This window comes from Aulonocara stuartgranti (genome assembly GCF_965226115.1).
Source record: "Aulonocara stuartgranti genome assembly, chromosome: 9".
NCBI classification, from domain to species: Eukaryota; Metazoa; Chordata; class Actinopteri; order Cichliformes; family Cichlidae; genus Aulonocara; species Aulonocara stuartgranti.
In genome coordinates this window covers 815,632-832,841 of record NC_138960.1, presented here as the reverse complement: position 1 = coordinate 832,841, position 17,210 = coordinate 815,632, and the positions used below count along the sequence as shown (strand labels likewise).

The 17,210-nt window shown below is 43.3% G+C and overlaps 1 protein-coding gene across 1 annotated transcript in view; it reads left to right on the top strand.

The window, feature by feature from the left end:
- The first annotated feature begins 13,684 nt into the window (after window positions 1-13,684).
- tgfbr1b (transforming growth factor, beta receptor 1 b) overlaps window positions 13,685-17,210 on the top strand; it is a 40,996-nt gene continuing 37,470 nt past the window's right edge. Inside the window, exon 1 of the mRNA XM_082545795.1 lies at window positions 13,685-13,787. Coding sequence (XP_082401921.1) covers window positions 13,724-13,787 — 64 coding nt within the window. The 5' untranslated portion in view covers window positions 13,685-13,723. The remainder of the gene's footprint in view (window positions 13,788-17,210) is intronic.

Here is a 17,210-nt window from a genome sequence, read left to right as displayed (position 1 = left end):
GAAGAACACACACCCACGCTGGTATCGGTAATCCACGGTGGTTCTTTAATACGCCTTCTTCAACAACCATATAAAAGCCCGGTTGAACGGCTGCGGCTTAACAAACATAGCGCACAGTGTTCGTACAACCCATAACGTTGCAAACAAAGGTGTCTGGAGAGGTAAAACATGAAATCCGTCCCTCCTCATGCACTAGCGTGCAAGCACATGTCCACACAATCACAGAGACAGAGAGAGAGCAGTGGCACAAACTGATGACACAATCAACCCTCGACTTGGGTGTCTTAAAGGGACACCACACCATAGTGGCTGTTACAAGAGGCAAGCTGTAAGCACGCACTTTATTTTAGTTTGTTATTACCGGGAAAATAGTTTGTACTTATTTTATTGTGTTAAGTACATTTCTTGGCAGCTGCAGTGTTTCAAATATACAATTTTGTGCACTGTTACTCTGGTGTGGTTCTTCCTTATTGATGCCTTGGGCTCCTGACGATCCCAGATTCTCTGGTGTTGGCCTAGTGACAGTTTAGTTGTTCTTATTTTTTTATTTTTTTTATTTTTTTATTTTATTTTTTTTTGCCTGTCCCGTTTGGCTCTTTTGCATCAGAATTATTGTCTAAAGGCAAAGAAAGATGCCCAACGGATTTACTTTACCAAATTGACCATCCCAGCCATAATGGTCCATTTGATTCACCTTTTATTGTTTATTTTATTTTCATTTACTGAATACGGGACAGACTTGACTGTAGGAAAGGAGGAGAGAAAGAAAGAGGGAAAGAGAAACAGCTGAGAAGAGGGACGGGGGAGAAGGGCAAAGGACAAAAACCAACAGAATGGGCAGAGAAAAAAAAATGCATATATCAATCACCTGGATCACCTGCTGAGAAAGAAAAAAGAAAACAAGCAGAAGAGAACAAGAGTAATAGAATAAACAACATCACAATGATATATGGGAATATGACAGTAAATACTAAATATTAAACATTATTGTGCAGCACATAAGATCAACAGAACACAGTGTGCTTTGAGGTAGGAGCCAAAAAGGGTGTAGTTTGTGGGTGTGATCACCCATGTGTACACCTGTGAGCATGGACGCGCTTGTTTTTAAAAGGTTCCTTCATGTAATAATCTGCTAGAGGGTGTGGGGGGGCCACAGCCCCGTCCTCCAGGGCATGAAGCAGGTATGGAGGAGATCAAAACTCCAGACATCCAGAGGCCCCCAGAACACAAGAGACCAAGGAAGACCAACAGAGGGGCAGCCGCGCCACTGTCCCAGAAAGAGCTGAGGAGAGTCCCAGATGAGGGCTCACTCAGCAGCCGCGGAGCAGAAGCCAGGGGGAGTTGCAGTGACGTGCCCGTGAGTTCCGCCGGACGCCAGCTGTGCCTGAGTGACCGAGCCCCAGGCCGAGAGGCCGGGGGCACCCCACCTTCGAAGTGGCCCGAGCGAGCCCCAGGCTCCAGGCCCCGATAAGCGGCCGCCAAGGAGTGAGCCGGTGTGTACCTGGACGCCCACCCCCGGACACAAAGAACCACCAACGCACCGACGTCTGAGGGAGTCCGCCACTGGCAGGGGAAGTGGTGGTGGGGGGAGAGAGACCTCCAAACCTTGGAGGGCCTGAGATGTCCCCAGAGAGGTGGCGTCTGATACCCAACCTGACATATAGACACAGACATACAGGCACACACATATACAAACATCCATTCCCACCCTCATGCTCTCATATGCACTTACTCCACACTCAACCAACGTGGAGACAGACATAAAGAGACGCTGTACACACAATCACACTCCCCAAGCGTACTCTACGAACCGGGTCTAGGTACCCTTGCCCCTGGAGGGGGGAACTGCACCCAGACCCAGGTGGTGTTACCCTTTTCCCTGCGGTGGGGAGAGGCAGACCACCCCGACTCCGCAGCAGCAGGGAGGCCCCACACTCCAGACCGCAGTCGGACGGCCAACTCCTCCTCCTAGCCCCCCCGCTCCAGCAGGTCGCAGAGAATGGGCGTGAGAGAAGACTCCAAACCTCCCTCCACCCGCTCATATGTAGTGTTGATGCATGTGTGTTCTAAGGTGCATTTAAAACCCAGGAGGGCATGGAGCTACCTGCCAGAGAGCAGCAGGTAAGCGCATGGTCCCTCCTGCTAGCCCTCAATGTCTACGTGTATTTAAAATTGAGAGGTGGGCAACGACGCCAGGGGTGAGGTGTACACCCTGATGGTCTTTTGGAGTCCGTGTAGCGTGCCCACCCCCAAGATCCTATATGTATGTGTAATGAGAGTGTGAGTAATGTGAATGTCTAAGTTGTGGGATAAAATTGAGGCAGAGGCAGCCAGAAGGGGACAGGGGGGGGGGGGGGGTAGCCTCCTCTGCACCCTGGTGACATACCCCTACTCCAAGGTCCTGCATGTGTGGGTGGTTGTGGTGGAGCGGGAAGAGGGAGGCAGCTGGAGATGGGGAGGGAAGGAAGGGAGGGGCAAGTGACCCCTCCCTGGGGCCAGCTCCACCGCTGACCCCAGTAGGCACCCCCATACTCCGCGACCCGCCAGGGAAAGGGGGCCCAGGCCCATCCAGACCGGGGCCCAGTGCAGCAGCGCCTCCCGGCCCCACAGAGCCCGGGACAGTCCACCCAACCCCACCACAGAGAAAACTGCACCCACCCCACAATCCACTCATCTTCCAGACTACATAAGCCAATAGACGCCCAGGCTGAGATCTTCCTCCACCTCTCCTGTATCTCCCCTTCCTGCAGAGAGAGTTCCTGAAGAGAGGAAAGCTCCTGCAAGATGTGACAATCTCCCCCACCAGTTGAAGAGCCCCCCAGGTGGCTCGACGCACCGGCGGCACCCTGCGCCAGGGCTGGGCCCCCTTGCACCCACCCGCCCACAACCGCGGCAACACACCAACCAGGACCCAAGCCCCTGGGGCCCGGCCAGGGCCCCAGCCCAGAGATGGAGCGCCCCCAGAACCTCACACCTATCCCGGACCCACCCAGGGGCAGCCAGGCTACCAGGTCAGTAACCCACGTCCGTCAGCACAGACCCTCCCCTAGCCCCGCTGCACGCATCCACGAGGAAACAGTCACCTGAGAGCCAACAGAGCCCCTAACCGGACATGACCGCTACCCCGGGTTGAGCCCCCCAAGGAAAATGCCTCCGGGGAACCCCCCGACGCCCTAAGCCTGTCCCTACCCCCACACCAATCACAACAGTGAAGGCGGGACCAAACTATGACCCCCCCACCCCCACTAGGTGATGGAGCTGATCAAAGGAGCCCAGAGCAATTGATCTGATGTGGTGGCAGAGGCTGTATCAAGACTAATGTAATCTAATAGATAATTTCTATATTGGTTAGAATTAAGATTATTTTTATTTTTCCAGTTCATGAGGACTGTTTTCTTGGCTATGCATAGGGCAGTGAAAACCATATGGGCGATATTCTTTTCTGAAGTGACATTATCTAAGCTGCCCAACAAACACACTAAGGGGGAAGTTGGAATGTTACATTTCAGACACTTCGATAAGTCTTCACATATCTCGCGCCAAAACTTCTGAACTGGTGGACAGAACCAAAGAGCGTGGATATAATTGTCCGGTGAATTGGTTTGGCAGTGTGAGCAGTTGTTGGTAGACGTAAAGCCCATCTTGAACATCCGATGACCTGTATAGTGCGCTCTATGTAGTATTTTGTATTGAATTAATTGAAGACTGGGATTTCTAATTAGATGAAAGGTTTTTAAGCAAATCTGAGACCAGAAGTTTAGGTCTAAGTTAACTGATAAATCCGCTTCCCATTTTGCAATAGGAAGTGATATTGATTCATCTGTTTTAGAAAGCATTCTGTATATTTTGGATAGTAATTTGGGGGGTTTAAGAGTAAGAAATTGAACCACACTTGGTGGTGTTTGTAGTTCAACTTGACCCGGTTTAAATTTCTTTTTTACTATGGATTTAATTTGTTGATATTCTAAAAATCTTTTCTTGTTGATCCCATATTGTGTAACCAGTCCGTCAAATGAAAGCAATTCTGTTCCTTCTAGTATATGTTCTAAATATTTAATTCCTTTACCACTCCAATCTGAAAAGTTTATCATATTATTGTTTTGTAATATGTCAGGGTTGTTCCAGATAGGTGTACGTTTGCATGGGATTAATGAAGACGCCGTCAATTTTAGAAACTCCACCATGCTGTCAGAGAAGAGCTGATGTTGATGCTTTTAAAGCATTCATGTCGTTGGATGTTTGAGCTGATAAATGGTAGGTCTGAGATCTCTAGATTATTGCAGAGTGCTTGTTCTACATCTAGCCAAGGTTCATCTAAGAGGGTGTGTTTTAGCCATCCTGAGATAAACTGAAGCCTGTTGGCTAAGAAGTAGTGCTGAAAGTTAGGCAGTTCTAGTCCTCCTTTATCCTTGGTCTTTTGTAGTGTTTTTAAGCTTATACGTGGGGGTTTATTTTTCCAAAGGAATTTGGACATACATGAATCTAGAGATCTGAACCAATCTTGTGGCGGTTTAGTTGGGATCATTGAGAATAAATAATTACTTTTTGGTAAGACCATCATTTTTATAGCGGCAACCCTTCCCATGAGTGATATGGGTAGACATTTCCATCTAGCCAGATCATCTTCTACCTTCTTTAAAAGTGGGATATGGTTTAATTTAGTTAGATCTGCAAGCTTGGGAGAAACATTAATACCTAAATATTTTATATTTCCCGATTGCAGTGGTGTAGAAGAGGAATTATGGAGGGAGCAATTAATCGGTAGGACTGTAGATTTTGACCAGTTAATTGAGTAATCTGATATTCTTGCAAAAGAGTTTATCAATTCAATCACCCCAGAGATATTGGTTTGTGAATTTTGGAGAAAGAGTAACACATCATCCGCATAAAGGCTGATTTTATGTTCCACGTTCTTGCATTTTATGCCCTTAATTACTGAATTCTGTCTGATTGCTGCTGCTAGTGGTTCAATAAAAATTGCAAACAGTGAAGGGGAGAGTGGGCATCCCTGCCTGGTGCCCCTCAAGAGACAGAAGCTGGAGGATGTCTGGTCATTTGTTCTAACACAAGCTGTTGGGGAATTATATAATATTTTTAACCAGTTTATGAAAGAGGATCCAAAACCAAATTTGTGTAAAGTTGCAAATAGAAATTTCCAGTTAACTCTGTCGAATGCTTTTTCTGCGTCTAAAGAGAATATTGTAGTTTCTAGGTTTTTACTGTATGAGTAGTCTATCAAATTAAGTAATCTGCGTGTATTTGTTGATGAGTGCCTACCTTTTATGAAACCAGTTTGGTCAGGATGAATTAAGAGGGGGGTTATTTTCTCCAGTCTCTTTGAGAGAGCTTTGCAGATTATTTTAAGGTCTACATTTATAAGGGATATTGGACGATAGCTTGAGGGATATACAGGGTCTTTGCCTGGTTTTAGCAGCAGATTAATGTTTGCAGAATTCATATTTGATGGAAGTCTGCCCTTTTCTTTAATTTCCAACAACGTTCTGTAGAAAACTGGTGCTAGAATCGACCAGAATTCTTTGTAGAATTCTGCAGGAAAGCCATCTGGACCTGGAGCCTTATTATTGGGCATACTTATCAGGGCTTCCTGGAGTTCACCTGGTGTCAGTAGTGAATCCAGTGCCATTGCTTGAGTGTCCAATAATTTTGGAAGAGTTATGTTGTCCAAAAACTGATCAATTTCTTTTTTAGATGGGTTTATTTGTGGTGAATACAACGTTTTATAGAAATCCCTGAAAATGTTGTTTATTTGTATCGGTTCATATAATGTGTTCCCAGATGAATCTTGAACAGCACATATAGTTGTTTTTTCTTTATTTATTTTTAGCTGGTTTGCTAGAAATTGACCGGATTTATTACCATGTTCATAATTTTGTAGGCGTAGTCTTTGTACTAAGAATTTTGTTTTTTTATCAATTATCTCATTTAATTCTCGTTTTGTTTTGCGTATTTTGTTCAATGTTTCCTGATCTTGGTGGGACGCGTAGGCTTCTTCTAGTGATTTGATGTTTTTTTCTAATTCCTGAATATTTTTGTTTTCTTTTTTCTTTTTATGTGATGAGAAAGAAATTATTTTACCTCTCATCACAGCTTTCCCTGCTTCCCATAGAACAGAAGCTGATGTTTCGGGAGTGTCATTAAAGTCCAAATATGAAGTCCACTCTTTTTAAAAATATTTAATAAAGTCTTCATCTTTAAGTAGTGATATATTAAATCTCCAGTTTTTTCTTGGCGTAGTATTATTCTTGTGCATTAGTGTTAAAGATACAGGAGCATGATCGCTGACAGCTATAGGGTGAATCTCAGTGTCTGAAATGTCGTTCAGCAGTGAGCTGCTGACCAAAAAATAATCCAGACGAGAGTAGGAGTGATGGACATCTGAGAAAAAAGTATATTCCTTACTGGTGGGGTGAAGGGAGCGCCATGCAAGTCGCTCATATACTGTTTGATTATATTTGTGGACTGCCAATTACGCTGAGTTCCCGCTGTATTGAGCCTATCCATGTCTTCATTTAGTCCAAGGTTGAGGTCGCCTCCAAGAACAAGTGTGCCATCTAAGTGTTCAGAGAGTGCACTGAAAAAACCGTGAAAGAATGAGGGATCATCAACATTTGGACCATATACACTTGCAATACATAGCTTTTTATCAAGTATAGATAGTTTAATGATTAAGAATCTACCCTCTGGATCTATAACTGTATCGAGTACTGTGAAATTAATATTTTTATGTATTAAAATTGCTGCTCCCCTTTGTCTAGAATTATAACAAGCTGAGAACACATTAGGAAACTCAGGTGTTTTAAGTTCATTCGAACCTCTAAGAGGTCTGTGGGTCTCTTGTAAAAGGACAACATCTGCCTGTAGTTTTTTGAGTTGGTTAAATATTTTTAACCTCTTTTCTCTGGAGCCAGCTCCATTTATATTCCATGTAATGAACCTCAGTGCACCCATAGATGTTTGTGTATAACTAGGGATGTATGCTGTGTGCGTCGCTTAGACAGGTGGAGAGAATACGTCACTTGTTCATAAATAAAGAGAAGGAGAGAGAGAAAAAATGTGTGGCGAGATACTCCCTGAGTCTGACTTTGTGTATGCATAGTTACTAATATGAGTAGGCTTGGCTTAAGTGTGTGTGTATCTTATATGACTGTGTGCGCTGTCTGACTGATGTAAATGTGCTGCCGTTGAGCGCATGGTGCGTATGTGTCGAAATAAAGGATGTTTGTGGATGAGTGTCGAAGCAGGTGATCGAGGCAGTGAAAGGAATAAAGAAAGAAACCAAGGACAGGGGTGAGCAGCATAAAACCAAGAGGGGGAAAAGAGAGGAGGAAAAAAAAAAAAAACGAGAAGAAAAAAAAAACAGAAACAAAACGTAAACATTCAAATTAAATCACTGACGGAGAGTGACGGTGTTAATTCTGCTATGAAATCACACTTTAAGATGCGATTTGATGCTGGTAAGTTAAACAGATGTTAATGCAAGTTAGTGTGAGTGGATAGGGAAATGGTGTAGCTGATTCTTATCTGGTGTGAGGTTAATACAGCCACGGAGTGATGTCGGGGTCGCGGTGGAGCTGTCCGTCCACGTACAGACGGTCCACAGCGATGACAGCGCGGGAGCCCTTCTGGATGAAGCCGCGTCGGATTGGGAAGAGGACCCTGCGTCGTTCCAAGATCTCTTTGGGGAACTGGTCGTTCACGCTGAAGTCCGTTCCTTTTAATTCCCTGCCGCGGCTTTTCACATGTTGCTTTTGTTTGAAGTGGCCGAATTTGGCCACGATAGGACGTGGTCTCCCAGCCGTAGCCCGAATGGGGCCGAGGCGATGTACCCGATCGAAGACGATGTTCTTCACAGTGTCCTCCGGCAGCTTCAGGTGGGTTTTGATGAAGCTTTTTACCGTGGTCTCCACGTCCTCTCCAGCGGCTTCTGGAATACCAGAAAATACCAGCTTATCACGCATGCTACGAGCTTGTAGATCGATAACTGTTTCTTTTATTTTTTTATTTTCTCTATTGAGCTGGGTAACATTATCTGTGAGACATTTCACCGACTCCCTTAGCGTGGCATTTTCAGCAGCAAGCGTTTCCACCTGCTGCTGGCTGTACTCCAGGGATTCTCGCAAGCATTTAAATTCTCGGTGAAGAATCTCCACCAAGGACAGCCTTGCGTCGAAACTGGACAATCGCTTGTTGATTGACTCCAGTATGTCAGCAATATCTTTGCCGGCTGGCGATGTTGAGCCGGGCGTTGTCTTTTCGACGACGGCGTCTCAGGTTTGGCCGGGGAAGCTGCACACTGGGTCTTCTTCATCACGAGATCCTGAAAGCACTGATCAATATAATCTTGGAGAGTCTCTAAACTCTCCCCGTTGTTCTCCAGGGTGTTGGAGATTATTTAGACAAATATTGTTAGTTATAAGACAATTGATAAGTGTATTTGGTAATGCTGAAGCTTAAATGAATTTGTTCAAATCTAAACTACCATTTGCTTTAATTTTCCGCCAAAATCTCCGGCGTCTGACGTCAGTTACAACATGAGTCGCTTACCTTGTCCGTCACTTACCTCCTCCTCACTTCAGTTTCTATGTCATTTAGTTGTTCTTATTAATAAACTGTAAGTAGGGTTACAAGTGCAACAGATGTTATGTCAAAGTGTGTCTTCATTTTCATCTGAGCACCTGCAAGCGCATTACAAGCAAGACTGGCATGGCACTATACAGTCTCTCTTGGGCCATGGTGCATCATTTCACCATAAACTGGCCATGACGAGTTGCTTCCCTCAAGTTTTCAAACAGAGGACTACAAAAAGATGATCAAAAATGTTCAGCCAAGGAGCACGTGTGGAGAGCTCCAGACAGACCTGGAATCAGCAATTTTTTCAAACAACAAGTAATGCACTGTATGCATGTTCACTACGCAAAACTCCAATGCAGGTTGAAGCACGTTTACAGTTTGCTCAACAACATTTACTTAAGCCTGTAAAATACTGAGTATGCTCTGGTCAGATGAGACCAAAGTTGATGCCATAGTACACACCATGTTCAAAAGGCATGGAGTTTGGAGGTAGGAACATCGTGGTGTGGGGCTGTTTGTCAGCATGCGGCCCTGGTACACTTTATATAACTGAAGGAAGGATAAATAGAAAAATATACCAAGACATTCTTGATAAAACTCTCTTGCCATCTACTAAGAGGATACAGACAAAATGAGGGTGGATGCTTCAGCAAGAAAATGGGCAGGAGCCTGTCTCAGACACAATAGGGTGATAGACAGGGTAGACCCTGGACAGGTCGCCAGTCTGTCGCATGGCTAACACAGAGAAACAGACAACTATTCACACACACATTCACACCTATGGGCAGTTTAGAATCCCCACTTAACCCCACTAACTGCATGTCTTTGGAAGCGGGAGTACATGGACAGAACCCAGGCAAACACAGGGACAACATCCTCCATACAGAGGTGACAGTGCTAACACCACCATGCTGTCCTACATACATCACAGTATTCAACAGAGATGGGCAGTAACGCGTTACAAGTAACGCGTTACTGTAATCTGATTACTTTTTTCAAGTAACGAGTAAAGTAAGGGATTACTATTGCAAAAACAGTAATTAGATTACCGTTACTTTCCCGTAGGAACGCTGCATTACTGCGTTACTAAAACCGTGATTTTTTGCGAGAATGTCTCATGACAGTGACGTAAGCGAGTGCGCCGTTCGTGACAACAGCTGTGTGCAGATCAACAATGGATCACATATCGAGTGCAGAGAGAGTATGAGCGTGCAGCGTTTAAAGCGTGGAAGTACTGACCTTACTTTGAGTTTGATTCCATAAAAAGTGACAAAAACATTAGTGTCCGCTGTGCGTGGGAAGAAAACTTCTTTTTACAGCGAAAAAACCCCTAAACTTCCAACAAGCACCGAGTAGCTACGACGTAATGGGAAACTCACAGAGAAACTCGCGGATTCTTCCACTGACCGCGGCACACCTGCACCAGGGTAACCCTCCGCCTACCGCAGTCCTGCTTTACAGGTGAAAATAGAGCAACAGGACCGCTGAGTCTTTGACTTTATTTATTTTCTGCTGCGTTTTACTTGCATCTATTTGAAAGACTGAGTGTAAACACAAAAAATATTTTATTTTATGTGCTGGAATGTGCAGAAAATAGGTTTAAATGTTAAACTAATTTATTCAAGTCAGAGAATGTTGCATATAATTAAATGTTTGCTTGATGCATAAAGTTAAAAGATTAAAACTGATAAAACAAGTTTAAAAAAAGAGACTTTTCCATTTGATTACATTTTGTATGATGGATTATGCAGAAAAAGTAGAATTGGGCTGAAAGATCTATCACTTTATCACCTCTTCAGGTTGTAAATCGTGTTTTTAAAAAGTAACTAAGTAACTAAGTAATTAATTACTTTTGAAAATAAGTAATCAGTAATTAGTTACTGATTACTTTTTTCAAGTAACTTGACCAACACTGGTATTCAATAATATAAATCTATACAAATATAACTGCTTTTCTTCCTCTCCTGTCCTGTCTTTCTGATATCTTTCTCCATCTCTGAGTGAAGTTATCTCACACTCTTTTCTTTCTCTGGAGATCACCACAGCTGTAGCTTTAGCTAGCAACACACTGTGCAGCACTGTGTTTTCTGTTTGTTGAGTTTATAGAAGCATTGAATTTGAAAGGACCTGCCACTTATAAAACGTTATTTCCTTTATTCTCTGTCCTGTTCAGTAGCACTAGCTCGATGCTGAAGTAGTGTAATTCCTGCACATTAAATTGTCCTTTATAATTAAAATTCTTGAATTGATGCTCGAAGTCTGGACTTGAATCACCGCTTGAATGTCAGACCATCACAGTTGTTACGCAGATGTATGATTTAAAAACCTTTCAAAAAATTGTTTGTCATTGATCAAAAGTTTATGGACCTAGCTGTACCAGCAGAGATGGGCAATAACGAGTTACTGTAATCCAATTACTTTTTCCAAGTAACGAGTAATGCAAGGGGTTACTGTTGCAAAAAAGTAATTACATTACAGTTACATTCCTGTACGGACGCTACGTTACTAAACTGAGAGTGTCTCATGACAATGACATACGAGCGTGCAGCGCCCATGGCAGCATCAGACGTGTGTAGATCAACAATATGGAGCGCGGGATAGAGTGTGACCATGCAGCGTTTAAAACGTGGAAGTACTCGCATTACTTTAAGTTTTAGTCCGTAAAAAGTGACAAAAACATCAGCGTCTGCTGTGCACTCTGCGTGGAAAGAAAGCTTGTTTCTACAGCGAAAAATTAAACTTCAAATCTGAGCGAGCACGCTGCCACGGGAATGTGACACTCACAGAGAAACCCCCGGATCCCCCCACTGACATCACCACTGTGGGCAAACCTCCACCTGCCCCACTCCTGCTAAACACAGACGATAGATCTAAGAGCGACAGGACTCAGAGCTGCTGAATCGTTGATTTTATTTATTTTCTGCTGTGTTTTACTTTCATCTATTTGAAAGAGTGAGTGTAAACACAAAAAATTATTTTATTTTATATGCTGGAATATTCAGAAAATAGGTTTAAATGTTAAACAAATTTTTTTTTTAATTTTTGTTTGATACAATGTGCATAAAGTTAAAAGATTAAAATGAATAAAACATGTTTTAAAAATAGACTTTTTCATTTGATTACATTTTATATGATTTATTATGCAGAAAAAATAGAACTGTGCTGAAAGATCTATTGCTTTATTACATATTCAGGTTGTGTATCATGTTCAAGTAATAAATTAACTAATTACTTTTGAAAATAACAAATTAGTAAAGTAACAGGATTACTTTCTTGGAGAAGTAATGAGCAATTAGTAACTTATTGCTATTTTCAAGTAACTTGACCAACACTGTACCAATCCGTTTATCATTTACTGCAATTTTCTTTGTTTTGCTTTTGTAGTTTTGTTATATTTGATTTTAATTAAAAAAATTTTTTTACAAAATTGATGGAATAGAAACAAATGTCATCTTTTTTTGACATAAAACTGTTTGTCAATAATGTCACATTTTGAAGTCCATAATGGCATTTCCTGTCTGCTTCTCCACTTGTAAGCATTAACCAATCAAAGAAGAAACACTCAACTCTGTGAAGCTGACCAATTTGTCTTTGCTGTCATACTACATGTTTTGTATGTAATCAAATTGTCTACATATTTCGCAGATACTGTAGGTTGGATGTGTTTTGAAATTCCATTGAAATTTTTTTAAATTAATTGTGTTTGCTGTTTTTATACTACTACTACTACTAATAATAATAAACTTTACCCAGGACTCTATAACCTTTGATAAGCTTAAGCTGCAATTTTGACTGCAGCTGTTGAAGATCCAGCTATGGCTGCGTTGCTGGGGCCAGCACTCATCTTTATCATGTATGCTGCCTTCATTGCTCTGTTATCAGCAGCTGTTTGCAGCCTGGACATAGTTTTACTTTAACGTGTTCTTATGGCTTGTTCTGGAAACTACAAACAAGTTATTTAGGAACTCTTAAAGCCATTTAGAAAGTCCAAGTAAATGTTTAACAACATATTTAGATGCACATTTATACATGCACAGATTATGAAATGAGGGTTTATGTGTTATTTCATTTTGCAATTCATGGCTAATTCAGGTATTTACTAGTTGTTAATTAAGTATTTTTATGAAGTGAGTCAACCAACTGAGCCTTCAAAGCATTTACAACTTAAATCTTAAAATGCAAAAAGCCTTCCCTATCGTCATAACTGAAAAAGCATAAAGGAATACAGGACATACAAATATTTGTTGTGTGATGCAAACATAACTCACCATTTGTAGAAAACAGAAATGTATGTCAGACCAGAGCCCGAGTTTGCAGAATGGTTTGAAAGGGAGAGGATGCAGACTTGCAGAGTATTTACTCTGTGGAAGCAGCTTCCAGTTTGGATTCAGGAGACAGACACTATCTCTACTTTCAAGATCAGGCTTCAAACTTTCCTTTTTGCTAAAGCATATAGTTAGGGCTGGACCAGGTGACCCTGCATCCTCCCTTAGTTATGCTGCAATAGGTGTAGGCTGCCGGGGATTCCCATGATGCACTGGGTGTTTCTTCTTCACTCACTATGTGTTAATACACAAATCTGCAATAACATTTTTTGGAATTATTCATCGCTGGCTCTCTTCGACAGAGTCTTTGTCCTGTCTTCCTCCCCTAAACCCGTTTGGTTGCTATTTGAGTTTGCTGCTAATATTAACAGAGCAGCTGGTGACATGTTCTTTCTGAATGTTAAAGTCACCCACAATAATTATTTTGTCTGCACTAAATCAGATAAAAACTCTGAGAAATGAGTGTAAAGAAAAGCACATATCACCTTTGTAAGACTTTATTATTCTATTCTCTAAGAATGGTTTGGTTTCTATTAGAAATATACGAACACGGTGTAGTACTGAAGTAATATAAATGTAACTGAATTATAACATTCTTTGTTAATGCAGTGAACACGGTTTGTTTACAGGCGCGTTACAGTTGCTCTAGTGGGCGGGGTGTCGTACGTTCATTGGCCAATCAGCGCGCTCTACTCCTGAGCAGGTCCCGGCCAGGCGGGCTCGTTGCTCCGTCAGCCTATCAGCGGCCGTCTTCTTCTGCGCAGGGAGAAGTTAGCAGTCGAGTGGCAGTCTGGTTCGCAGCCACGATGGGTGCAGTACGGCTTTTTGTGGTCGTCCTTCTTTTTGGGACAAGGATACAAGAAAATAATGGTAAGTGATCTGAAATGAACACAGTAGATGTGCGTGTGTTTTCGTGTATTTGTCGAAACTTGCACTCTTGGTTCGACTCGCTTCCCTTAGAAGTGCTCTTTGTTCAAGAACCCCCAAGAAGCGGGTTGTGTCTAACTAAAATGGCGTAGGGTCTGCGGCCAGTCTGCTGCTGTCTGCCTGATGAATGTTTATAGTCTGGGGGGAAAGGATAAGGCAGCAACAAGTCACACGGCGCTGAGACGGTTCAGCGTGCTAAGCTCGGTTTTGGTCACCCGTTCCGACCCTGCTTTGGACCAGCACAGGACCGTCTGAAGGAACAGTCCGAGTGTGGCTGATAGAAAGTTGGCCGCATCACGGACGGCTGTTTGCTTTTTGTCAAACATTAATTGAAATTGGGAACAAGCATTTTTTCCTGCTGGGATTTATGTAAATATCTGTATTTACCATCTCAAACGCGTTGTTAGTGTTCTGGTCGGGACTCATCTTGAGGAGCATTACTAACCTTTGATGTGAGTCTGATAAATAACTCCGTTATTCTACGTGGATAAATGCTTAAAGAGTAACTTGCTGGTTGACTTCAGTAGTTTTCTGCCTGACGAGCAGACGCTAGCCCGTTAGCTTCTGTCAGACTGTAACTTTCAACAGGAACTCGTGTAAATAAAAGTCGCTGCTGCGTAAATGCCAGAGCTGCATCGCTCCGCTGCATGTTTGCAGCAGCGTAGTCGGCTACAGTGGAAGTGTTTAAGGAAACGCAGCTTTGAAGTAGCCAGCACGGTTAGTGACGAGGGCAGGCGCGTGCACTGCTGCTCGTGCACTGCTGCTCGTGCTCGCGAGTGTTGAGCCCAGATTTTTATTCGTTTTTCATGAAAAAAACATCGTGGTCGCTAAAACCATCGCGTGACTCTTACAGGTGAAGGGTTTTCTTAAAGGTACAGCCTTCACCTGCATCTGTGTTCTTTGCGCTTCATTGTGTGACATTCCTTTGTGTATACAGAGAGGCTCGTGATGAGTGGGGAAGCGTGATTTCAGCTGAGGTCATTAAAGCCCCCCGTGGGGTCCTCATATACTCATGATATGTTGGCTCAGGGACACAAACAAAGGGGAGGCACTTCTGCTCTTTGTTCAGCGGGAGGCTTGTCATGTTGCACGTTTGGAGCATCATCAGTCCTTCTTTCTTTTGTTATCCTCACATTAACGCAAGTCTGATTTTAATTGGACCACGAGTGGCTGTGGATTACAGTGTAGACTGCATGAGAGCATCTTCACTGCCACCTCTGTGCCACGTTGCTGTTCAGCACCACACCCATGCAGCTCCCACTCCTGCTTCAGCAGCATCCGCACACAGCTGAGCACAGGCAGCAAGCTAAATTGGATGGTGTCACTAGTACTCATCATCCTCCACCCTAACGGGCACGAGGTGGTGCTTTGTCACTTCCCCCCCTTCCTTCTTCCCTCCCATTTTCCTCCTCCATTTTTAGCACAGTAAGTAATGAAAATCGTGACATATCTTGAGACGTAGAAACCGATCTCCTGCAGACTAGCCCACGTACACAGTACTACATACAGAATTCAAAGTATACGCATGTTTGCAAATGTATAAATGCAGCAGATGAGCTGGAAATGGTGCACGAACCTCAGAGAAGCAGTGCCATTCAAGAGCTGTTGTTTTGTTTCCTAATGTTGAAGTTTTGCTAGAAGAGTGGACGCTCAGTAGAGTAGACGAGGGTGGGTGACGTTCAAGTAATTATTGAATAGTGTTAGGGTTAGGCCACGATGTCACATGGTTACAGTGTGGTAGGAAGCTAACTTTGAATCGATTATGATGTTTGTTGCTGTTAGGGCTGCCACGATTGGTCGACTAGTCACGATTACATTGACGACTGATTTAATAGTCGACGCGTCGTTTGAAGCTGTGTAAGATCCAGAAAGATGCAGGAATAAGTAGCAGGATTTAAGACAGGCTTCGCAGCGACGCGGTGAAGCCTGTCCAAATTCAAAGACTCCCCCAAACGCGGCCGAAAAATGCGTTCTTCATTTCCCCAGATTTGAAGGGTGGGTCGGGTGTGTCCTTCGTGGCCCACCATATCCCAGAATTCATAGCGCGGCCCAGCCAATTCCAGTGTCCAACAATGGCGGCAGCTACTTAGTGTTAATATTACTCTTATTACTCTTTCTGGGTCACAAAATAAACGTTTAACATATTTTCAGGGGAGAATGTAGCTGTGTAAACCTCAAACATCTGCTCAGTTTATCAGGACACCGTGTTTGCAAAAGTGCGCCGATGTTTTCAGCTGTTCCCCACCAGCTAGAGGGCTCAGTGGAGCCGGCGAGAACAGCGGACTCCCAGCACATCGTTTTCAAACCCACCGCTGTCTTTCGCTACTGAGGTTAAACATGATATATGAGTCACTTAGATAACTTACAAATGTTATTGTTTGGCTTTTTTCAGTGTTTTATTTGTTGCTGAGTAAATCGGTTTGGCTGAGATTAAAGTTATAGTTTTCACACAGCTGAATAAACATCAAGCAGACAGCTGATTAAACAGAAGTGTGAGACGGTCGAGAGTTTACTCCGGTGTCCTGTTATATTTTAGATAGCAAGGAGTTTATTAAACTTCACCGAAACAATCTGCAAACTTCATTAAACTTTAATAAACTATCATCTTGTCTTTATTTGTAGTTAGCACCTGAAACACTTCAAGCTGTAAGCTAATGATAGTTATATAAGAGCAGATGCTGCTGGTGCAATAAGCTGTAGGTTTACGTCCAATGGATGATGATCTGATTAGTCGACTATCACAATAATGGTCTGTGGCAGCCCAGTGCTGTGTTTGCTGAATGAGAGGAGAGCCTCTGTGTTAATCCCGCAATGCTGTTTGATGAATCCTGCAATAAGAGCCAGGACGGGCTGTTTGTTAGTGACCCAGTGGTAATGGGATTTTGTTCCACCAGTGGACGCTCTGCTTCCTCTTTGATGGAGGGTTGAACAGATGTTTTTGTTAGAACAGTAAAAATCGACACAGACGGTCAGTTGCTGTTTTTTGCATCTGGTTGTGTTGCTCATGCGTCACTGTTGGGTGTTTATACAACATGTTATTGTTGTGGAGGTTTTTCCGTGCACCGTGTTCTCCCACCATCGGGACTAGCAGTGGAGGAATGCCAGGCATGTGGGTGACCCCAGACAGCCGTTGTCCTTGCTTAAAGAACCACAACTAATTTGAGTGGTCGTAGCCACACGAGCAGCCGCTGGCAACAACGTGTTGATGAATAACCCTCGGTCACTGATGGAGAGGCTGCTGCCCGTGTTTCTGAGGGAAAGCTTCAGTCTGGCGTATGATGTTAGGGCTGAAGCTGCTGGTTACTGTAGTGATCGATTATTAATGAGCAGTAAGAAGAGAAAAGTGTTTTTAAGTTTAACTGCACA